This window comes from Anthonomus grandis, chromosome 22 (assembly GCF_022605725.1).
Source record: "Anthonomus grandis grandis chromosome 22, icAntGran1.3, whole genome shotgun sequence".
In the NCBI taxonomy this organism is placed as follows: Eukaryota; Metazoa; Arthropoda; class Insecta; order Coleoptera; family Curculionidae; genus Anthonomus; species Anthonomus grandis.
Window position 1 is genome coordinate 32,929,430 of NC_065567.1, and position 25,105 is coordinate 32,954,534.

Consider the following 25,105-nt stretch of genomic DNA (forward strand, 5'->3'; position numbering starts at 1 on the left):
AATTGATAAATAAGGATAAGTTCTTTGCGATACTGCGCAAGTAGGGTAGCAGAAAAAGTAAAGGGTGGTATAAGTTCGTCATCCTTACTTTTCCTACTTCCCTGCTTGTCGGTACTTAATATCTAAAGATGCGGTTTACCTGATTTTCCTTATTTCGATCTTTAAAACACAGAGTAAATAGACTGACGTGAGTCGATTTTTCTCTATCGACGCTCCTCGCGTCAATCGCTTGTGCCAAATATTTGTTTACTCTATTCGAAGGTTGATGATAAACGCTGGAATGTCGTTTTTTAAAAGGCCTTTTAAACTTCTCGGTGACTTTATTCTAAAAACGTAGGAAACCTTTATTAGAACATGATCGTGGGTAAATGTTTGATTATGGTGCGGTAAGAAAGTGGATATTAAGAAGAAAGTTTAGTCCACAGGAGGAGTATTTCAGTATTGAAAGAAAAACTGAAAGTTTGAGTGAAATAAGTTTTGACAGAGAGCACACGAATATAAAAGAAGCGATTTAATAAATTTTACTCATTATTTATGAATAGTATAATAATGAATAATTAGAAATAGGCAATATTGTCCTATTGTGCAAATATGTTAATAATACACATGGTTTCAGTTAAGTCTATATTGTTATGATTGATTCATCTTTAGTTATCTATTTAATTGGGTATTAAAAAAATTGTTACATAATATAGAGCAATATCCCACAAGATATTCCTTGAAATTACTGCTTATATTTTGACCCTGCTATGTACTTGATGTTTTTATATACGGCACAATGCGCGACATCTCTGGAGACACGGCGAATCTTCCAGAATATAAGAAGCACTCGCCGCTAGGAGGCCAGTTCAAGTCAGAATATTGGCGCGACATTTAAACCGAAATAAATACAACGTAAATAAATATTCTTAATACAACGTAAATAAATATATAAGTGTCGTGTTTAGTGTGTACATGTATAATAAGCCAGTTCACTATTTTAATGCATCGCTTGTTTTAATTCACAAATTCGAAAATTTGACATTTTCACAGATTTAAAGTCATTCAATGTCTTATCTATTCCAGACTTACTATGTATTTGAAATCATTTTAAGTAAAATGATTCGTTCTTTGCGTTTTCCAGGCTTTAGTAGAAGATTTTTATATTGTAATTTTTCATTTAAAGAAATGAATGCCTGGAAAGGTCTGTTAGATATTAAAGTAATTCTTGCCTCAGTTATTTGAAGTGATTCATCTCTTCCAGGCACTGGAACGAATTTATTTGGAATCGAAAATGATTATATAAGGATGAAAATAATCTCCATTATCAAAATATCTCATTTCATTCGGAGATTAGTTTGAAGTCGTTTTTCAGGCATTTAAAGTTGAATTTAAGTTTGTTCAATCTTCTTTTATAGGAGATTATTGTTTTTGGGTTACCCTAACAGAGGAGACAATGCCACTGATTTATATTTATTAATTAATAGTTGCATATGCATTTTTTATAAACGCTTTTAAATCAAAAAGAATTTATTTAAAAAATACACAAAAAAAGTAATAAATCCTTGGCGACGCCCCTAATACAGGGTGATTCCTAATATTAAGACAACATTCGAAAACGCAGTCCTTGGATAAAATCAAGCAAAAAAGTCCCTAAGAACATCCGTAAATAAATAAATAAATAATTTTTACTACAGATGGATATTAAACACTCAGAAGAAGACGTAAAAATACAACGTGGGGTAAGGCAAGGATGTGTATTATCACCGCTTTATTGTGACGAAGTAATTCAGAGAGCACTGGCGAAATCAACAATGGGAGTAAAGGTTGATGGAGTATCCATTAACAATATCCAGTATGCAGACGACACCATACTTGTTGTCGAAACAATAGAAGATTTGCAGAGCTTGGTTCATCAAGTAAGCATCAAAAAGACAAAATTTTGACCATGGCAAAATCAGTTTCGCAATAGGAAAACCTATGAATCAACGGAGAACTAGTAGATGAAGGTATTGAGTACACTGAAGAAATTAAATCAAGAATTGGACAAGCCGGAACCATATTTACCAGAATGAGAAATGTAGTATGCAGTAGAAATATTAATTTACAACTTAGAATTAAAATACTGAGATGCTACGTTTTCTCGGAGTTGCTATGTAGGATGAAATCCTGGACGTTGAAGCAGAATATAAGTGATCGACTGGAGGCATTTAAGATTTGGTCATATAGAACGTTCTTTAGAATTGAAAGTTGGGTGGACATTGTAATAACGGAAGTACTAGGCAGAATGAGAAAGGAAAAGGAAATTTATAATACAATTAAGGGAAAGAAGCTACAATATCTGGGCCACATGATGAGGGGTACACAAAAATATGTATTGCAGTATATTTAACAGAAAGATACAGGGAAAAAGAAGCAGAGGAAGAAGACGCATTTCCTGGTTAAACAACCTGAGAAAATGGCACAACTGTAGTTTCGTTGAGAAGTTTAGAACTGCAGGTCTGTGAGAATAGCTATGATCAGAGCCAACCTTCTAAGAGGAGATGTGAGTGCATATCAAATTTCAAATCAAACTGAATTAGCTTCCCTATATGTTGGAATTTGCAAATAAAATACTACGCATTTTCTTCCAGTATTTAATCTGTTTACTTGGTAAAATTTATAAATAAACCAAGAATGCCTTATCTTTTAAAAGCAAGTTTTTTTCATTATTGTTCAAAAATCTTGTGGACAAAAAAATAAGAGTATTTCTTTATTGTAACTATTTGGTCTCTGTTTATTCAGACAAAAAAAATGTTTGCGATATTTTCCATAAATACAAGTCAGTTTCAACAAGATCGTTGCATCGCGTTGGTAAATATGGGTCGCGCAAAGCATTGTAGCTCCGAAGAAAGGCGTCTAATTTTGCAATTGAGGAGTCAAAATAAATCCTATGCATTTATTGCAAATGTGCTTAAAAGATCACCTTGTGAAATCTCCAGAGTTTTAAGAACACAAAATAAAACGGAAAATGTTCCTGAAAATTGAGGCCGTCCAAGAAAAACCACACGGAAGACTGATAAGCTTATTGTACGCGAAGTCAGGAAACAAACTTTTTCCACATCTACCTCTATAAAACGAAACTTAAGTCTAAGTATTAGCACTAGGACGATAAGAAGACGTTTGCAAGACCAAAAATTATGTGGTCGAGTGGCCAGAAAAGTCCCATTTCTAAGCAAAAAGAATATAAAATAAAGACTGGCATTTATTAAGAATAATTTTAATGAAAATTTTCGAAGAAATTGGTGCAACATTCTTTTTAGTGATGAGATGAAGATCAACTTATTCAGATCAGATGGAAGATGATTCGTTAGGAGGAAGAGTGAAGAATATAATTCTAGAAACACCATAGCCACAGTTATACACGGAGGTGAAAATATCAAACTGTGAGGCTGTTCTTCCTACACTGGAGTAGGTCCCATATTTTGGATTAAAGAAACCATCACAAAAGAAATTGATTTGCATATCTTGTATAGAGTCATGACTACCATATGCCGAAAAAAACAAGCCGATAAGGTGGGTGTATCAACAAGATAACGACCCTAAACATACGGCACGGATTGTTAAACAATGGTTTACACAAAATACGGTTCTGGAATGGCCATCACAATTGCCTGACCTTAATCCTATTGAAAACCTTTAGAAGGAGCTGAAAAACCGAGTAGCTTGTAAAAAAACAACAAATAAGCAAGATTCATGGAAGGAAGCTTGGTATTCCATCCCAGCTGAAACATGCCAAAAGTTGATCGACTCGATGCCACGAAGATGCGCAGCCGTTCTCAAGAATAAAGGTTATCCTACCAAGAACTGACTTACTTATCTAATGATGTTGTTTGTTTTGCGGTACATTGTAATTATAATTTTTTATGGCCATTTTTGAAAAATACTTTTATTTTTTTGTCCACCATAAAACGTGTAAAAAATAAATTATTTATTTATAATTAAAAATTAAACTGGCAAAGAATAACGTATATTTATTTTTTTTATCACTGATGGCATATGTTTTACGAATATGAAATCGTTATTGTTTTTTTCTCTATGTAGCACAATATATTATTTTTTTGGCCACCACTGTATGTCCTAAATTTCTTAGAGTTTGAACAACAGGGTGGTAGATTTGTAAGAAAAAAAAACAAATTCATTTTTGATACATTTGATACTCCTATAGCTTAATATTTGAGTACCGAGTAATACCCAGTTAAATAGATAACTAACATATATGGCGTTTTAATAGGATCAACAGGTGACCCATATAGAGCCTTAATTTTAATATTCCTGAAGCATGGTTAGTTTTGCAACACATGGCAACATCGCTCGGAACACCTGATGCGCGTTGACTGCGTTTCAGTCAAATAGACAAGGGCGCCTTTGTCTTATACGAGCACTCCCTTATGCTATGCTGTCACATTAAAACTCTTATTATTAATCATGAAATGTATGTCAATAACTTTTTTTTATATTGTAATAAATCCTATTAGTATTATAGTGATCAAATTATGTTTTACGTCATGGATAAAAGTGTCGACCCTGGCCGACCTTAGTGGAACTCCCCAAGGCATTATCCCTATTGTGATGGACTATAAAGGAGCAAAATAGGTTTATTTTCAACAGACATAAAGCGTGCTGTGTTTAACTGGAATAAACTAAAGATCTTAATCCGACCCGTAATTTTCATTCTTATTTATAAAAAGATATATACAATATACAAATAAAATATCATGATTAGCATGGTTTAAATTATTCCGTCTGGTTTACATTTTATTCATGTATGTGAAAAGATAGAATAGAAATAATCTTACCAGGCCTTAAGCTAATACAGGGGCTGCTATAAATATCCCTTAAGATTAATAAATATTTTAGATCCTTAAAAACATTTTGTCAAATGCCTAAAATAAAATGAGAATTACTTCATATCCATAAAAGAGGGGAAAAAATATTTTTATGGAATGTAAGGCGTAGGAAATAAGGCATTAAAATAACAGTAAAATTATCGAAAGTTATACAAAATGACTGCAAAATACTGAAAAATTATTTAAAATACCTGCAAGTAACAGAAATAATGTCAAATTCCTGTAATAAAAGAAAAATTCTTTGAAATCTCCCTGGGACATAAAAAATATTTTTAATGCTTGAAAGACAAGAAAAATAATGTTGAATTACTAAAAAACATATAAGACAACTCAAAAAGCCTGAACAACAAATCAACGAAAAGTTCTTTAAAATACCTGGAAGATAAGAAAAATTACATTAAATTCCTGAAACATATAAAAATACTTCAAAGTCTGAAGGACATGAAAAATCATTTTTAGTACTTAAACTTACCATAGCAAAGATATTCTGAAAACATGATAAATTATTCAAATTCTAATCAAAACATCATGTTCATGGAAGTCCAAATAAAAGCATTTATCACCGATTAAATGCTGAAATTATCAGTGGATTGGTAGGTGCGGAGTTATAGAATGACCAACAAGATACCTTGATTTTGAAAAGAAACACATAATAAAATAACTCTTTATTTTATAACTGTCATATGGCAACAGCGCTTTTGTGATCACGAGTAGTAATCAATCGCGTGCATGCGCGATACCGTTATTGGCCGCTGTAGAAAATACAAGCAGTGTTGCCATATCTTTTAATGGTAGTGAGTGTTTTCTCAAATCGTTAATTATTTAATTTTATTTAATGAAATTTCACAGGCTCAACTAGTTTTTGTGAAATATAGAGATAATTTTTGCGAAACTGGGTTTTAAAAAATCTGTTAAATTCGGGAATTTCTAATTAATGGAAATTAAATTAAGTTTTTAATATTTTCCTGGTGATATCTATAAAAAGGTTAAAGTTCTTCAGAAATATGTTGTTTGGACTTAAATATATATTTTTCGAATAAAATTGCCATTCATAACTTGTAATACAGGCAAACCTAAACAGGATCCAAGGTCCCTACCACTTTTCTTCCTTAATTTACAACTAATTAATTACGTTTCTAATTAATTAATTTATTTTTTTAATCAAAATTTGGAATTGGTGGAAAAATATAATCCAAACTCAATTTTGATAAAACAAAATCTGTTTTTGCGCAAAAACGATATAGTCTATCCTTGTTTTTAGGGATAGACTATATATAGGAGAGGGAGCATTCAACCACCGGTCTCCCCAGATGTTTTAAATCATTATTTTTTTTGGATAGACCTACTTTTTGTTTTCCACAAATTAAAGATATAAGCACCTTGCTTGTTAAATAATTTTGCTTAGGTAGGTGATGCTATTTATCTTTTAGTTTTTATTGTTAACCGAACTGTTATTTTCATTTTTTTGTGTGCAATACGATTAAATTACTGTATCACTGTAAAGTATCGTTAGGATTACTTGTTTATTTTTTCACTGCGTTGCGTTTTTACTAGAATAAATAATTTTTCTCATAACTTTTTCTTTTTTCAACGCCTTTAAATATCATTTTTATACATGGAGGTTTTTTTAATTTTTGCTGATAAATGGTTTTATTTTTTTAATTTTAGGTTCTAATTATTTAAGCTCTTTTGTTTAACAAATATGCATTTAACAAATTTTTATATACAATTAAAACTATTTTGTAGTCGAATGATCCCCTCCTTCCCCTAGTATAAATATATGCACGCTGTTATAAATAAGTATATAAAAATTTATTGTCAACATTTCTTTTAAAGACCTTTTCTCCACTTGCAGGAATTTATTAAAATATTAAAGCCACTTAACATTTGCTTTGAAAACTAGTCATCAATTGGATCGCATTTATACAAATTACTCCAAAACATTGAATAAGGTAAAATAAAGTAGAGGATTTGGGTATTAGAGGAGCTGCTTTGGAGTGGCTAGGGAGGTTTTTATATATACAACATTTTGAGCCAAATAATTTATGTTGAACGCTTAAAAATTTCAATATTCAAAATAAATATTATATAGACAAAAGTGGCGAAGAATCCAGAACGAAATACTATAAATATTTAGAAGGTGATATAAATGGTTATATTCACATTTATTTCACATTACCTTTAATGGCCTTTTTGTATTTCTTGATATTGAAAGAATAGTTCACTTCACTTTTTTTCGCAGGAATTTATTAAAACATCAAAGCTACTTAGCATTTTCTATGGAAATGTTTATGAAAAAATTACTCTAAGGCACTTGATCAGGTAAAATAAAGTTTCATTCGCGTGATATCGTCCTTGCTTTACACCTTAAAGCAAATGTTTTTTGGGATACAGGACAGAGGTTATTATTTGTTGACACTTGTTTTGATCCTTTATTGGACCTTCTTCAGGCTAAAAATACAAACTATTATGGTACATGTGTTCCTTCTGGACATCTCATTGTCATTACATAACGTTATAAGAGAAAAAAGGAAACGGTTCATATGTAAAACAACGAAAAACAGCAAAAATTATAAAAATAAAATAAAAATTAAAAAAATTTTTTAGTGTTTTTACCCGTTCGTCAGGCGTGAATTAAAATACTCGATGGACAAAAATAGTCAACTGATTTATTTACACCGTCTGTATTTACTAATATTTATGTCCGATTTAAATAGTGCCCCAATATTCCGAACTGAACGGTCAATTGGCCTCCTAGCGGCAACGCGGCTCTTTATATACTCGGCAGACTACTTTCCCGAAGATTCGCTAGCCAGCCTCCAGAGATGTCGTGCATTTGTGCCCGCTTATGTCATTCCGGAATAACGAAGAAACACTTGGCATTGGCAGCGTGTGGCAGCGTATTAAAATAAACTAAAATAGTAAAGTAAAGTAATCTAGGATAACATACCTTCCAAATATACCGTCAATTGCTTGAAAAGTACATAGAACTTGCCACATGGACATTACTTTTCAGAAAATTAAAAGTTTAAAGACGGTTTAAAAAGTTGTTACATTAAATTAAAACCCTTAACAATCTACTGCCGTGCTGTTATTAGAATAATTCTTCTCGAGGCCAAGCTCATTTTTACTTCTATATCTTTGGTTTAAATATTATTTGGGTATGTTATTATGGACAAATAACAAGTTTTTTATCAATTTATGGTTTTTAATTCATATTCATATATGAATGACAGCTTTTTCTTTTGTTACAGGTCATTTTGAAGAGAAATAGAAGCTTACCAGATCTCGAGACAACGTTGAATCATGGATTTCTCCACCTTGAACTGTATATTTGCCGTAATGGCACATTACAGCTCTGGCTTTCATGAGTGAGGAATCCATAATTCAATGTCATGATTTGCAGATACCCCAGTGAAAGTGTAAAATAAAAGTAAAATGAGTAAGAGGAAGAGACCTGGAGACCACCAAGAAAACAAGAGACCACTGACAGAACAAGAACTTCTCCGTGAAATAGACTGTATAAGTGATACTGAAGGTAGTGACTTTAGCTCGAATGATTTCATTGATGACCCTGTTTGGTATCCTGGTATGTCAAAAAATAAAACGTTGCTTGACCATCATATCGAAGAATATTCATACTGATCTGAAGACGAAGATCCAGAAGATCTAGATGAAACTCTGGAAGTCCAAGAATTAGAAGATGATCTTGCCAATGAAGTGGATGAACCCTATCAAGATGACCAAAATGATAATCATGGTTGGACTGAATACTGTGGAAGACAAAAACAATTCGTGTTTAGTGGACCCCAGGGCTTAAAAATAGATCTTAATGAAAACTCTACGCCACTAGACATTTTTTCGTTGATTGTCGATGACGAAATCATTAGTCATATTGTCACGGAAACCAATAAATATGTACAACAAAAAATAAGATCAAGCCAAAAAACCAAAGGATCAAGGATAAATCAATGGACAGCGACGAATAACGACGAAATTAAAAAGTTCTTGGGGCTAACCATGTGGATGGGCTTAGTAAGACTGAGTACCCTTTAAGATTATTGGTCCACTTGTAGTATCTATAACCTTGCAGTTCCGCGAGCAGTGATGTCAAGGAACAGGTATCAGTTACTGTTGTCAATGGTTCATTTTAATGACAATGAAACAATTGTTCCGGGAGAGCGTTTGGGAAAAATCAAGCCGCTTGTCGATATCCTGAAGAGAAAGTTTCAAAATCTATTTTGCCCTGGTGAATTAATTGTTATTGGCGAGACATTAGTACCCTACGACGACTAATTTTTCGCCAATATATACCAAATAAGGCGCATCGATATGGTATTAAACTTTTTAAATTATGCTCAGTAGATGGTTATACCTGGGACTTAAAAATCTACAGTGGAAAGTCTGCAAGCGGGGAGAGAGAGACCGGACTAGCGAAAAACGTCTGCATGGAACTCTTATATGATCTTCTGGACTAGGGAAGAACGCTTTATGTCGACAATTTTTATACAATCATTATTATCATCATCTTCACAAGAACGAAGCTCGATCACTGCCTCTAATACTGCTCCATTACAAGTTCTGCCTTCCACGAGCTCTAATATTGATGCTTTGTGATCACAAGAAGAAGACGAGACTCATCCAACTGCAACAAACCCCACTGAAGAAATAGAATCTGAGCTGCAGAATGAGCCCTCTGAAGAAAACGTGTCACTGAAAAGCCATTAGCTGTACTTGATTATAAACAGGGTAAAGCTGGAATAGATCTCTCCGACCAGATGGGGTCCTACGTCTCCACTTTGAGAAAGGGTATCAACTGGTACCGGAAATTGGGAATGGAACTGTTCTTCGGAACTTCGGTTCTGATCACCATACCCATTTTCCGAGAATCGTTAGTAGCCGAACTTTTACAACTTGAAGAGGTAAAACCGATGGAAAGACCAAGATCATCAAAGGGCTCTTACAGAGCTTAGATTCAAATGGGAAAAAAATCAGAAGAAAGTGCGCTGAATGCTATGCCAAAATCCAAAAGGAATCCGGCAGAGAAATGTCACGAAAAAAAGCCAAAATGGTATTTACATTTTGCAACTCATGCCCGTCACAGCCTCAGATTTGCCTGCCTTGTTTTAATTCTAAACATTCTTAAGTTTCCCTATTCTGGACTTTCGATGGTTGCATAATTTTTGCCAATTAGCTAAGCTTTTGTGTTACCCTAGGTACTATTTTTTTCTTTTTATACATTAGAATGTAACAATCTGTTCGTTTTTTTTCATTTTTCTTTTGCTTGTGTTCATAATGGTTTAGAACTTTTTTTTTAGTTAAAAAACACTTGATTAAGTACTATAATATTATAGTAATCATGTGTGTAATCAATCAATTATAATATTAAGAAATATAGTATTTTTCACGAAATTTTGTGTTTTTTTAAAATACGAAGTAATAACCTTTAGCAATAATAATATGCCGCGGCCAACTATGTCTAGAGAGTCGTGCGGGGCCAACCGTGTAAGCCACCCATTTAAATAGCATTAGATGTCATACACTATGGAACGACACGGCCTGTTGTAGTTAAATCGATGTCATTCACATATGAATGACACGGCAGCAGATGTGTTAAGGAAGTCCAATAAAGGATCGAAACGTCGCTCTATAAATAATAACGTCTTTTATTTGCTGTCCTGTATCCCAAAAAACTTTTGCTCTTTAGTAAAATAAATTAAAGGATTTGGGTATTCGACGAGCTGGTTGGATTGGTTTTATATACACAATATTTTAAACCAACTAATTTATGTTGCCCATTAATTTGTGACATGTACAAGCAAACTTAACAAACTTTAACTTAACATTATTATAATATGGTTAGTAAGTCATACCACCAAACGTTGTTAGCTAAAACCAGTTAGATCCAGCCAAATTTCCTGTGATTTAGTTTCAGAGTGAAATTTTTACCAATTTCGGGTTTCTAGGGCATTTTATTCTTAATTTTTGTCTAAACTGCGTTCTCAAGAAATTGATTAAATATCGTTTTTTTGCTTTTGTATTGCCGTTACTTCATTATTCAATTTTTATTAAGATTTTTTGCAAATAATGGGCGTGGTTAGACCAAATTTTTATGCTCGCTACAAACCGCGAGGGGCATCATTTTATTACAATTCTTAACAATCGTCTTTCCTAATAGGCAGATTTTAATATTTAAGTATACCGGCCTAGCTAACGAAGCTCTTGGGTTTGGAAATTAATGCACTTGCCAGAATCGATGATTCCTTGTCGTTTAACTTAACGCTTTGCCTATCAATTTCTGTTACACGTAAATGCATGGATATTTCAGCACCCAAGAAATTTGCCGAACCGGTATATTATTTGAAGGTTACCAAAAAAAAACAATGAAAACCCTGAACGCTTTAAAACAAAAATGTTAGCAACTATACTACCAAGAGACAGTGTATATCACAAAAAAAAAAACTTATTAAACACACTTCAAACAAGTTAAATTAAAAAAAATTAAATAAAAATAAAACACAGTGTATTAAGAGTAGAGGCCAGAGAAAGTAGCAAAGCTTGGTGAGTATCTGACACTCACATGGCTTCCCGAGGGTCGAGGGGTGGTTCTAATTTGCTCTTGAGAGGGTGATATTTCTGCGTGGAGCACCCTTTGCAGTTCTAGCACCTACAAGCCACATTAAACCAACTATACATCAAGCCTACGTTTTGTTAAACACTGACACGACATGTACACCTGATCGAGTGTAATGCCCAATTTACAAACTTCTATGTAAACAAGTTGTAAATTAGGCCAAACTAATTGTGAAAATATGCTAATCAATGTGTTATTGTTAAAGGGTTGGACACGACACACATGCACCTAATGTCCCTGCATAGGGTGACTGTATATATTCGTATGTACAATTTAGGTCATTTATTATGAAAAATATTAAACATAATAGTTCCATTCTTATTTTTTAAGTAGTATGAGCCTGTTAAGTATTACTTTTATTGTCCTTTTTGAGTGCACTAGTGTGTCTTAACATGCAAATAAAAATAAGAATCGGACTATTTTAATGAGAAAAATTAAGCAAATGATGAGGGAAAAGCCTCTAATTCTGTTATTTAAAAAAACTCACATTCCTATTAGATTGAGCATCTTGTGCGGTTTCCCCTGAAGGGTCTCTGTGCAGCACCCTCTGCAGGTCAGCTACCTATAAGTCACGATACAGCGCAATTTTAACATAATGTATGAATTTTCTTTTTTATGTTGGAGATGCTTGAAAAGTTATAAAATGTGAATTAAAAATACTCTGTATCAAGACTCCTAAAAAGTAAGTCAGTAAATAACTATTTTCTAGCACTACAAAGATGTGTCGCTGTTAAGTGTAGTTGTTTTACTGTGAAGATAGTTGCTAAATCAGTTCAAGATCAGAAAAAACAAAGACATCTAAATTAGTTTATTTAGCAACTTTCTTAATATAGAGATGAAAATTAACAAAATAACATCTAGCAATGCATGCCCCAAATACTTTTCTTCCTATTGTGAGAGCATCGTTTAAATCACTTTTTTATGCTGAAGAAATGGACGTGAGTGGAGATTCTTGATGCCATAAAAATATTTAAAAAATATAATAATACTAAACTTTTACAGGAATTTCACACACTGGACAAATCTGATTAAATTTTGTTATTTATTCACGGTATTTGTTCATAGATTTCAGATGAATCCTAGAAGCTCTCACTTACGCTCAAGAAGGGTGAGAAAGAACAAGAATGAAACTTCTTCGAGTAGAAGCGAGTGGAAAGTGGAACCGATACTCAGAAAAAACATTATCAAATGGGACACAGATAATTAAAAATCCAATGAAGCAGGAGTATTGCTTAACCAAAAAAAAATGCTCGCACACGACTTTTCATTTATAACTCAAAAGCTTAAATAAGATATTGCGTTACACTTTAGATTTTTAAATTGAAATCCCAATTTTTTTGTTTATAGATTTCCCATGGAATTTTTAGTAACTTTTGTTTAATACGTCCCCTTGGAAATCAAAATTGACGTGCCAGAGCATTTTTTCCCAAAACGTATCAGCAGAGTCACAAATCTGGTGGCGACTTTTTCAGTGGAACGCCCTGTATCTCAAGTAAAATCTACAGGATGTTCCTTAAAGACATGCTAATATTTAAAGGGGTGATTCCTGGGCCCATTTTAAGAAAAAAATGTCTGTGAACACATGTCCTAAAAGTCTTAACTTTTGAGATACCGGGTATTAAAGTTTTGAAAAATAATCAGTTTTTTAATAATAACTTAAACAATAATGTAGACATTTTTATGAAATTTGGTACATGTATGCATCAAGACGCATTTTTTGATGTACAAAAAAATATTTTCTCTGCCAGTGGCGTCTCTATAGGTATACGAAGAAATTAGCTAAAAAGTAATTGAGGATTTCAAAAATAATTTTTATTTTAAGAAAAAGCAGTAGCATAGTATTTTCTTCACTAAAAATATTCAATAGAAGACCTAAAGAGACGCCACTGGCAGAGAGAATTTTTTTTGCACATCAAAAAATGCGTCTAGATGCATAGAAAACATGTACCAAATTTCATAAAAATGTCTACATCATGTCATACATGTATACTTTCAAGTTAAGACGTTTGACATATGTTCATAGGAACTTTTTTTCTTAAAATAGCTCCAGGAATCACCCCCTTAAATATTACCACGTCTTTAAAGAACACCCGTATATACAAACCAAATTAGAAATGCTAAAATCCACTCTTTTCACAGAATGGCCGATCGCAAGATGGCAACTCTTCCATTCCATCTTGGGTTAATTGCAATTGAGCAATTTGGAAAAAGCGAAGGAGCCTTCAATATTTATTCTAGGCTGCTTAAGGAACTACTGCTCAACTATCTCAGCAACTATTGCTCAACTATTACATTTCCAATCTGAGCTCCCTATAAAGCCTACATATATTTCTATTAACTCACCAGGAGGCTAGGCATTTATGATACCATGCAGTACATTATGCCTTCTATATCAACTTGGTGTGTTGGACAATGATGCAGTATGGCGTCTTTACTGTTGGCAACTAAGGGGATAATGCACTCTCTTCCTAATTCTCAAGATAATGAATCATCCGACATTAGGATCCAAGCAAAAGAGTTTTAAAGATAAAGAAGCAAATCGATCAGCTGTAAGAGAAGCACACGAGCATGCTGTTGGAGAAAGTGGAAACGAGCTTGGAAAGAGATAACTATATATAGCCCTTCCCAGTCCACTCCTAGACGTAAGCCTCTGCTGCCAATTTCCATGCTTCTTTGTCTTATGCTATTCAATGCCAAGTTCTACCAACCCTTTCTTTGAAATCATCTAGCCAACGTTTCTTGATTCATTCTGACCAGTAACATGTTCAACCCAGCTCCATTTTAACTGGGCTTTATGACTTTAGTTCTTTATCCAATTTCTGAGTGTTGTTCGATTGCGTTGTTCTGATTGCATAACCTGATTTGATGGTAAGCATAGCTGTTTCCATTACGTAAGTCTTAACGGAGAGTATACAGGTATTGACATTTTTTCTTTTCAAATTAATTGGGATATTTTTACCCTTTCGTATATGTGACAGTTTACAAGTAGTTTGTCGAACTGATCTATTAATTTCGTCGGTTTGATTATTAGCTCTACAATAATCAGACATAATAAAATCAAATTTAAATGCAACAAACATTAAAAATTTATGCTGGACTCGTTTGACCGTAGCGTTTAAACATATTGTGGAGACCAAACCACTATAGCATATTACAAATTTGAACATCCGAACCACAGTAGAGTATTCTTAATATCAATGGAAGTCATTACAGTTTTCTTTGAAAAACCTTAGCAACTGCATTCTGTTTTAAGTAATTCTACTTATATTTTTAACAAAGCGCAGACTCTCATCAAACCAGACACTGAGGTCTTTTAAAATTCTCAAGAGGTTCATTATTAAATTGAAACTCAGTTGGATTTTTATATTTTGTTACAAAAAAATTAATAAACGAGCATTTCTCAATATTCAAATACAGATGGTTAGATTGTCCAGCATCTAGATCCCTTTAAAAAATGTCCATATCAATCTTTAATATCCGACAAATTTTTAGGTCATTAGTAAACATAATGCTTTTAAAATTAATAAAAGCTGAGCACAATGACAGCTCTGTGCAATCCCCCCATGTTACAACAAAGTCATCATGTTTCAGAAGGGTTTGATTTTTCCATAGATTCCCTTGTTCCATAGAACACTTGTCCAGTCAAACTTGAAAGAAATCTCAGGCGCATAACAATATTATTAACTGCAGTCATGATTTTTGTTTTACTTAGGTTCATGGTTAGCCTTATTTTTTTCTGATGCATATTTGAGCTCTTCCAGCATTTCCAGTAATTCACCGATTGAAGCTGGTTTAGATATTTCCTGTCAATTCTTATTCCCTTTCTGTCTCATTCCAGTGTCTTGAAAACGTCTTCTAATGCAAGAGTGAACAACTTTGGAGAGACTGTCTCCTCATTTATTGTATCTCTATACCTTTTGCTATTTTTATTATTGACGTTGCGTTGTTATATAAATTTTTCAATAGATATTTATATCTCGAATCATCTCTTGCATTGTTTAAAGCTTCGAAGACAGCCCACACTTCTACGGAGTCGAACGCCTTATTATAGTCAACAAAACCAAAGTATAGTGATTCGTTGCATTTGACTGAATGTGTTTAACTATACTAAAGCTTTTACAGAATCCAGCCTGTTCCGGAAGTTGGTAATTTGTTTAAATGTGGAAGAAGACCTTTTTGTGTAATAGAATAACGTGAACGTTTTGTCATGTTTCAAAAACAATACCCTGTATAAGGTATTTCTTAAGCAGGATTTTGATAGACTCAATTGTTGCAGTGCCGTCCAGCTTCATCATTTTACTTGTAATACCATCATCTCCTGGTGCTCCCTTGTTCTTCCTTAGGATAGTGCTAATTGTATTTCTGCTATGGTCATGTCGAGCAATTCTTAGGATCCAACATTAAGAGTTTTTTTGTTGTCTACCTCTGGTAGTTTTGGAATCGTTTTGTTGTTAATATTTATTAGCTCGCTTTTTTCTTCTGTGGTGTTTCCGTTGGTTTTTTTTTAATTGATGTATTCTGAGGCACCCCTTTGTGTTAATCCTCTTAAAAACTTTCATATTTTTATTGTTTTCAATCACTTTTTTTACTAGAACTGTGTTGTAGTGTCTCAGATCATCTCTGGTCTTCGTCTTTATAATTGTTCAATTCAATTCAACTCAGTATATTACGGTAATTAACCAATTTACAAAATAAATATAGTATATGAAATATTCAATAAAATAAGATTTTATATCGCAATAAAGCACTTGAAGTATTAGTGCTATCATTAAATATCTAGCATAAATAACAGGTAACATCAATAAAATTAAATAAAATATAAGGACAACAATGGTTTAAAACAGAGTAACTACAATAGAAAAGAAGACACACTTTAAGCAAAGTCAAGATATAAAATTATATTGCACTTAAGCAGATTTTAAAATTCGTTGAAGTGAACTCGGAGAACAACGAAACAAATCTATACTGACACTATTTGAGTTAATCATTATTCTACCTATTACACAGTTTTCACCATACAGTATACGACGTTGTTCAAGGTAGAATAATCTAGTCTGTCTGAGCACTGTAGTAGGAGGAACATTTAAATTAAGCTGACACAACAACTCAGGAGACTGTATTACATTGTTTAGAACCAAATTGTATTTGGCTCTTTATTTTCAGGGGTACCATTAGCCATGTTTCTTTTTTTTTGTCTTTTTCAAGCCTCTCCTGATATCCGTTCTTACTTTAGTTTCCAGCTTGTTGATGTCTATCTTGTTTAATAGTTCTTTACTAGATAACTTCCTTTGAGGTCATTTTGCTTTTCTTGAAATGTTTCCTCCATGAACTTTGGAACCCTTTGGTTTGATTATCTTCTAGCGTTCTGATTTAGAATTGATTTCAATTTGTGATCTCATTAACCTGTGATGACTACCGGTGTTAAAGCGATTCAGGATTGAGACATCTTCTACTGCGTGCATTTATTTTGTTAGTAGTCACTCTTAGTTTTAGTATTTGAATCTGGGCAGATCCATGTCCATCTCCTTGTTGTTTGTTTTTTAAAAAAGGTATTAATTCTTCTGCATCTAGATGGTGCATTAGTAACCTACTTCATTGATAAAACCGAGGACAAAGTGTCTTTTCTGATACTGCCTAAAATATCTTCTTAATAGTTTTCAATATCTTCTTGGGATGCAGAACTTATGGGAGCGTATATCTGGATAATTTGAATCTTTCCGGTAGAGTATTACATAGATAACTCTGGGATACTGATTTTGTTTTGGTTTTCTTCTTCCATTTTTTTTTAATGTTTACTTAATCTCATTGTTCGTATATCGATGTGAAATTTGCTTTATTTTTTGAAATTTTTTTCACTTCCTCCAGAATTCTCGAGGCTGACCTTCATCAAGGTGTGGGATTTGTCAGCTTTTGATCTACCCACCTGGAGTACACATCCATTTGTTTTTAAATTCGCCATAGTAGCTAGAACTGTGGATTAATATGATTAAGATAAGATATAAATATAACAGATTACAAGACCATCTGCCATGAATTGAAAAACTTCCTTAAAGATGTGTAAATTCTCTCTGGATGCATTAAAAAGGATGATAGTTCTACTAGGAATCACCTGAAATATGTAGGGAACAATACAAGTACCGCAATTAATTATCTAAACTGAAAGGTGGTATTAAACAAGTGATATTTTAATGGCATAAAGAATAATAAGACGAAAATGAAAAATGGTGGTGAGCGAACAACTTACCACTATGAAAATCTAATTCTTGCTTACTCACAATAATAATCCCTATGCCTATTTTCGGTTTAGTTGGTTAGGTAGTAGTAGGGGTAGTAGAACACTTACCGCATCCTAGAAATTTAAATTACACCATCATGCAATATTTAAACACCAAATTAAATAACGTTTTAGTGTAATATATGTGTTAAATTTAACTAAATGTTGGATAATATACTGAGCGAATAGGTTGGTACCAAATAGTAATATCATTGCTAAAATAGACATATAAGGCTTGCAAACATGCAAATAATAATAATTCTAGTCAAATAAGAAAAAATTTGAGGGAGTGACTAGAAGTATCGGTGAATATTTGAATTGGCATAGTGTTTTTCTACAGTAATTAAAGGGTAAAAGTTGACATGCAAGCATACTTCTCTGAGTACTATGCTATACTTCCTGTGCTTGTGCAAATAAGCTCTTTTAGTGCAAATTGTTGCCCGTTGAATAATTTAAATATTGCTTGCATGTAGTGTATACAAATATATCCTTTTTTCCAACTTTTTGATACAACAATGTCTCTTTGTCAAGAGTGAATAAACCAACCCTCAGATGTAGCCCTTTTTAACCTTTAATCATAATAAATAAAAATATTAGTATTAGTAATAAATCTACCAAATATTATTATAATATAACACTGCATGTCTAACTAACTAAAAAGAATGAAAACAAGCTGTAGAATTGAATTTCACACCCTTGTATATACGATGGAAGTATATTTCTTATTTAATAAATGTTTTATAATACGCATTTTTCACGTTCAATGGATTTTTCCTGTTGCTAGTCATCGCTTATAAAACTAGTTTTATTCCTGCAATTTTTAAATGTAATAAAATACAAAAGTAAAGGTTAAATGCAAATATTCAGGATTTATTACGGAAAAGTCTATTTGATTGCATTCGTTATTTACCATCCTCGCAAAATTAGATTTTTCTTTAAAGCATTATGTTGCATTCGTGTAGGTGGATAAAAATCTAGATTCGCTTTTCCATGTAAAGCACTAAAGCTCTCTATATGTAATTCGCTTCCTTATAATGTTTTTATAGAAAAAACCATCTGCAGATTTTAATTAAAAAATAAAAAACAAGAATACAAACATAATTGTAATTTTATAAAAATAACCTCAATCTTAGGCATTGTATGTTTTATATTTGAACTAAAACTATATGTTTAGGAGGTTACAATAAACCAATATGTCTATAAACATGTTTGATTGGACGTTCCCTATACATTATCATCGATTCTGCATGCACACAACTCATTATAACACATGAAGCTTGTCTTCTTCGGATCTCCACTGAATATTCCATGACCAGTGGCAGCTAATACTTTAAAAAATTCTTTTATATATCCGAACTTTTTTAAAACCAGGTGCATAGTGCCACTAACATGCAGTATTGTGATAACCATTTGTCACCATCCCTGCATGCATATTATTTTAAAAATATAGAGTTTATTTAATGTCGCTTAATATACGTTTTAACTAGTAACGGTTTTAAAATATTGAATAGGAACCACGAGTATCATCCTAAATTTTCTGTATTCGCATTTTATTTACCAATTGGCTACATAATGTATTGAAAATCAATATTAGGTCTAACATTACAATATTGATATCTATAAATTTAAATTTACATTATGTGGTTGTAAAAAGTCTTCTCCCCTCATAGTATTTGAATGAGACAAGAATATGTAACTATTTCAAGCCAAAAGGCTGTTTTATCACAAACTGAGCGCTATAAAATTATTGATTCACAATATAGTCAGGAATAATTTATTTTCATTGATTTAAAGCAGCAATAATCCGGACGTAAATAATCTTTTCATGCAATGTGTTAAGCTTATTTAAATGCCAACGTTCTCTATCAAACATGGCCGAACGTATCTGTAGAACCGATAGAAAAAGAAAAATTGTATGTATAGTAATTGACACATAGAAATACACACATAGGCCCCGGACAAAATAATTTTACATTGATCGTGAACATAACCTCAGAATAATAAGGTGCTTAAAATCCTGATAAAATAGAGTTCTTCTGTAGATAGTGAAATGTTAAAAAAGCTCTTCCACGCAAATATTCTTTTCAATAAATCTCGAACTTATCCTCTTCATTGATGAGACAACTTCGGTAAGTCTGGCAGATTATTAAAAAACAGTTCGCTTCTACTTACTTTATTGTAAATACGTTTACCCGCTTTAGCTTTTTACTGTAATATTAGTAAAAAAAGACGCACAGCCTCAGTAGTAGACAAAAATGCATGATTCGTCTAATAAGCCCCCTGACTTCACGGAGAAAAAACTATGAAATGCAAAGACAGAAAATCTGGGCCCTACCTGATTATCATCGAAAGCAAAAACGATTTTATGAAATTTATCTAATCTGCATCCAATAAGTCTAGGAAAAGTATTTAACCAATTCAACGGCCCAAGCAGGCTCGGCTAAACCTGGAAGTAACGAGCAAAGAAATACAATTAACTATTTCGATGTAAATGTAGGAGTACACATACTGCGATATTTAGCAAAATAGTGTGGGAGCAATAAAAGATGCCAGATGTGCACCGAAAACCATAAACAGGAGAAATGCATAGGGAAACTCCTAATTAGCGCCGTTTGCATTAACCTACAAGGAATTACCGATAGGGATTGCTTCAGAGTATCTGAGACAAAAATAAGTAAATAAATTTATAATGATACAATAGAAAATGTCTCATACTACGAAGCCTCAAAATCCAATCTAACTGAAGTCACACAATGAATTTCTCAGTCACACTTTAACAAAAAGCACCAAATGACTTAATAACCCTGAACCAAAAAAGCATAAAAGAGAGGAAAAACCAAAGTTTACTATACCCTTAAATGATGTCTAACACATAAAAAAAGAACGTGCGCAATCTCAGGCTACAGCAAACAAGCACATGAAGTGCTACTATTACCAAACTTATTGAGAATCCGAATTAATCCCATAAATATATCAAGGATCTCAATCCCAAACAAATAACCAATCCAGATCCTGGAACTATTGAACCTTACAGAGGAAGTAAAGAAGCTAATACTGCACAAAGTAAAGGAAGCAGAAAACTTAGAAATGGAAACAGAACAAGACCCAGTCTTTACCTCTTGTAAAAGAAGGGAAGACCAGGAGCTGTCTGATGAATAAAACAGCTTCTGCTGAGTTTACAGGAAGTGTGGCAGATTAGAATCTATGTGAACATTTTTCTTTGATTTAGAGCTGTATTTGTTTTAGAGCTTGCACGTGTTGGTACTACAGTGTTAATAGTAGAAGCCACCGACGTAGATAGACAGCCAGGAAGTAAAATCCGATATACACGGCTTAGTGGGTCTGGAAGTGATTTCTTTAGGTAAGATCTGAGTACATTTGATACTTGTGACCAGAAATTACAAGCAGTAAAACCTTTTTCTTGGCAAGTCTCACAGATTCACAGTTACATATTCTATCTAGAAGCCTATTAGCTTTCATGTAAACCTGCAAGCTGATGTACTATTTAGATTTCTGTGAAGCCTTTGACAGTATCAAGATTTTTTAATTCATTGAAGAACTACTCGATATTTCCAAAACGCTTTCATTCACAAAGATGTATTGAGCTTTTTGGTGAGGACAGCAATTTGTTTTTATATGATAAAAAAATCGCTGCATGAGTTAAAATATTCGGATTCTTGTAAAGCCTTTGACAGTATCAAGATTTTTCAATCCATTGAAAAATTAATCAACAGCTTTGAAACGGTTGTGTTTACAAAGAAACTTGAAATGAGCTTTTTGGTAAAAAAACTCATCAGCTTTTATGATGCTGAAGTTTCTATATGATGCTAAAATTAATAAAATCTTTGCATGAATTTAAAAGATTTGTAGATTTCTGTAAAACCTTTAACAGTATCAAGATTTCTTTAATCAATTGAAAGGCTGATCACTAAATAACTCTGAAATGGTTGTATTTTAGAAAACTTTAAATGATCTTTTTGTTAAAGAAACTCATCAGCTTTCATATGAAATTAAAAGCAATCGCTATAAGAATTTTTAAAATATTTGGATTTATGTAAAGCCTTTGACAGTATCAAGATTTTTTCAATTGATTGAAAAACTGCTCCATGTTAGTCCTTAACGTTTTTTCACAAAAAAGAATAAGATCAGTGATGAAACAGGTCTATTAGTAATGGACCAATTTTTCCCATCATTAAATGACAAGCTTAATTCACTTAGTCACAAATAGGGCAATATCAGATCTAATATCTTGAATAAACTGAATATATTCATCCCTATTAGCAAATTTATGTGACTCTCTAGTGACTTTGACCTACGAACCTACCCGAAAATCCATTTTCTATACTATGATCTCAATTTCAAAGTGACTCCTCTACCAACTCCACCTGGTCAGGTCATCCAGCTTAAGAGATCTTCAATTTAAGAATTATTCTTAAGATAAAGAAACCATAAAGACCTTCAATCTTTTTCCTTATTATCTCTTCTTCATGGACAAATCTTATTATGTTTTTTTAGCTTAGAACCTGATACAGGAGTAATAAAAGTAGCCAACTCAAACCTAGATGTAGAAACTACACCAACATTCACACTGGATGTTGAGGCAGCAAACGAAGATGGTGAAGGATTAACAGCAATAGCAAAAGTACTAATGACTTTAATAGGTGTAAATGATAACCTGCTAGTGTTTGAAAAGGATATTTTTGAGTTTATTTTGAATACCGATCGTACCACTTTTACCAGCCAGGCTTTGGTAAAGGCCTTTGACTCGGACATTTCTTCACCAAATAATGAGGTACTGGATTTTTGGAAGTGAAAAATATGTTTTTAGGTCTGGTACGAACTGCTTACTTCTAATAAAGATTTGTTGCTTAATAAAAAGACCAGAAGTATAGACTCCCAAAGAGACCAAAAGAATGCGCGTCAGCAGGACCTAGTGATCATTCAAAAGAACTACTAATGCATCAGAAACAAGTACCCAGAAACTGTTCATTTACCACAAACAGGAAAACGTGATAGTCTAGTTTTAAATGAAACCTGGATAAACCCAACAATAGACATCAACTTTCCGAACTGCTCGAATGATATAAGTTTGTGATAAGCAATGAAACAACATAGAACTAAGACTTTATAGATAGTGAGATATAGAAGAAGAAGAAGAAGAAGACTGCAAATTGTTTTACCGAACTTATTCGACAGAGATAATGAATTTACATGTGACAGTTCCCATCACACACTTAAAGATCTATATTCTTTTTCTCTCTCGCACGCACATGAGACGGGCATATTTAAAGGCGTACTGTTGCAGATTTTTCCTTTTTTTTTGAGGAGAGGCGAATTTAGTTGGCAAGTGAAGTGAATTCGTCAATTTGATTAGGTTTTACTAAGTTTGGGCCTACACCTCCGAAAAATCGTCGAAAATCCGAGCATTAGTCCCAACATGTCCTCTCTTGTGCCTGTACCTCTTTTAAGTCCGTATTGGGATCTGCTTAAGTAGTTATCGTATTTAGTGAAAATGAGCATGAAAATCTTACTGCGTGGGTCATAAAGCAGATCGTACTGTAATCATGGCACCTTCAGGATTTGGCAATCTCCCGCTCTCTTAAATAGTGTTGAACAAATTAGTTTAGTAGCCTGGCAATTACATTCTCATCCAGATTCTTGAACTGTTCTGCCAGAAGAGGTTCACTTCAGTCCTAAGGATTGAAAGGCTGCTCTACTTTTTAAGAGTTGCTCCCACCATTGTCCTGTTGTTTTAAAACAGTTCCTTTAGATACTGTTCTCAAATCAGGGTCTATTTCTATTTCGGTATTTCCATTTTCTGTCAAAGGTTTGGTTTTTTTCGTGTAGTATGTTTTCTTTTCTGTTCTCACGTTGTGTGTGCACTTCACTTTGCATCCATCAACTGCTCCGTTGCATTTTTTATCTCTTCTTGGATCTGTTTGTTTATTGTTTTGTATCTGTCATCTTTGTTCTTTACCGTGCATCTGGCATCCATTAGTGTCAATATGACGTCGGTCATCCAGATCTCCGTTCTTCCCTTCCTATTGTTTCTTGTGATGTCCCAACAAGAGTGTGTCTGAAGATTGTCCATCTGCCTTCAATTGTTCTTCTTCTTAAGGTTAACGTTATTTGTTTGTGATGATGTGTTAAGCCTTCTGTCGACCTTTGATTAAAACTGTATTTTGTGTTCATCACTTGCATTGCTCCAAATGTTTTTAATTATATTTTTTTGGTTCTTCTGATCTCTCCAAAGTTATAGCCACTGGATTATAAACCGAGTCTATGTCGCATCTCAGGTAGGCCTTTGCATTGAAACACTACTATTTGTAGAACACTAAAGTTTTATAGATACGTTCAATAAAAAATAATGGTATTTGTAAATATTGGTATATGTAGGTAAGTATAAAAAAATTCTAAAACGTCCGGACTAGGCCGCTCAAATCAAAGAAATGAGATTATCGCTGACGCACTCTATAGTACAGTCAATATAGCAAAAAAAAAGGGCGAGTTCGACAAAAATTATAAAACCTTTACGTACCAAAAATTCTTTTTATTGCAAAATCCTAGGGAAGGAAAATTCCTTGGAAGAGCTTGTGAACGTATCAATACATTTTCAGAGAAATTTTGTTAAATTGACTGTACTAAGAACCCATCTTCAACAAATGCTATGATAAGAGAGAACTCTCCTACAACAACATACTCATTAAATACAATTCAACTTGTTAACTAATAATAAAAAAAGCAGAACTCACCTTCCTAGTACTGGTAGCCTTGATGTCCGGTTGCAGGGCCATGTTGCTGAACGGTACCTCCATGGAGTACTTGATCGAGTGAAGCAGCTGCACCACAACATTGCTGACGTTCTTGAAGCTCAGCTTCCTGCGCTGAGCAGCACCGAGAGCAGACCGTACCTGGAGTGTGTTGAACAACAGTGGCTGAAAGAACGGCAAAAAGGGGGGAGGGTGCGGGGTTAGTCAAACGGGGTTAGTATCAGGAAGTGTTGTGGTGTTTTCTGTGTAGTGTTGGCTGAATCGAAGTAGTGCTGTTCTTCAGGTATACACGTAAGGGTCTTAAGTGAATTTTGAGGCGGGCAAATAAGACTTATGGGTTCGGAGGTTGTAGAGGTTTTTTTGGTATAGGACTCTTGAGGTGATCAAAGTTAGCTGTTCTGAGAAAAAACTGGAATATGCTGCAACTACCAGTGGAGATGATGTATGATGACCAACCAAGTTAATGAATAAAAATGGTATTTATAAGCTGAGATTCTAAGGGGCTAGAAATATCCTTAAAAAACTGATTTTTTTCGAAAGAAGATCAAAAAGTTGACGA

At 33.3% G+C, this 25,105-nt stretch overlaps 1 protein-coding gene across 6 annotated transcripts in view; it reads right to left on the reverse strand.

Annotated features, from left to right (window-relative positions):
* Nucleotides 1-25,105, reverse strand: part of LOC126749160 (Ca(2+)/calmodulin-responsive adenylate cyclase) — a 163,055-nt gene that overhangs the window by 22,362 nt on the left and 115,588 nt on the right. For 3 of the 6 annotated variants that reach the window (XM_050458838.1, XM_050458842.1, XM_050458837.1), the window contains exons 10-13: nucleotides 24,529-24,711; nucleotides 11,990-12,064; nucleotides 11,449-11,535; nucleotides 140-325 (exon numbers count right to left, since the gene is read on the reverse strand). In XM_050458838.1, coding sequence (XP_050314795.1) covers nucleotides 140-325; nucleotides 11,449-11,535; nucleotides 11,990-12,064; nucleotides 24,529-24,711 — 531 coding nt within the window. The remainder of the gene's footprint in view (nucleotides 1-139; nucleotides 326-11,448; nucleotides 11,536-11,989; nucleotides 12,065-24,528; nucleotides 24,712-25,105) is intronic. The other 3 variants (XM_050458839.1, XM_050458840.1, XM_050458841.1) reach the window with 3 other exon arrangements.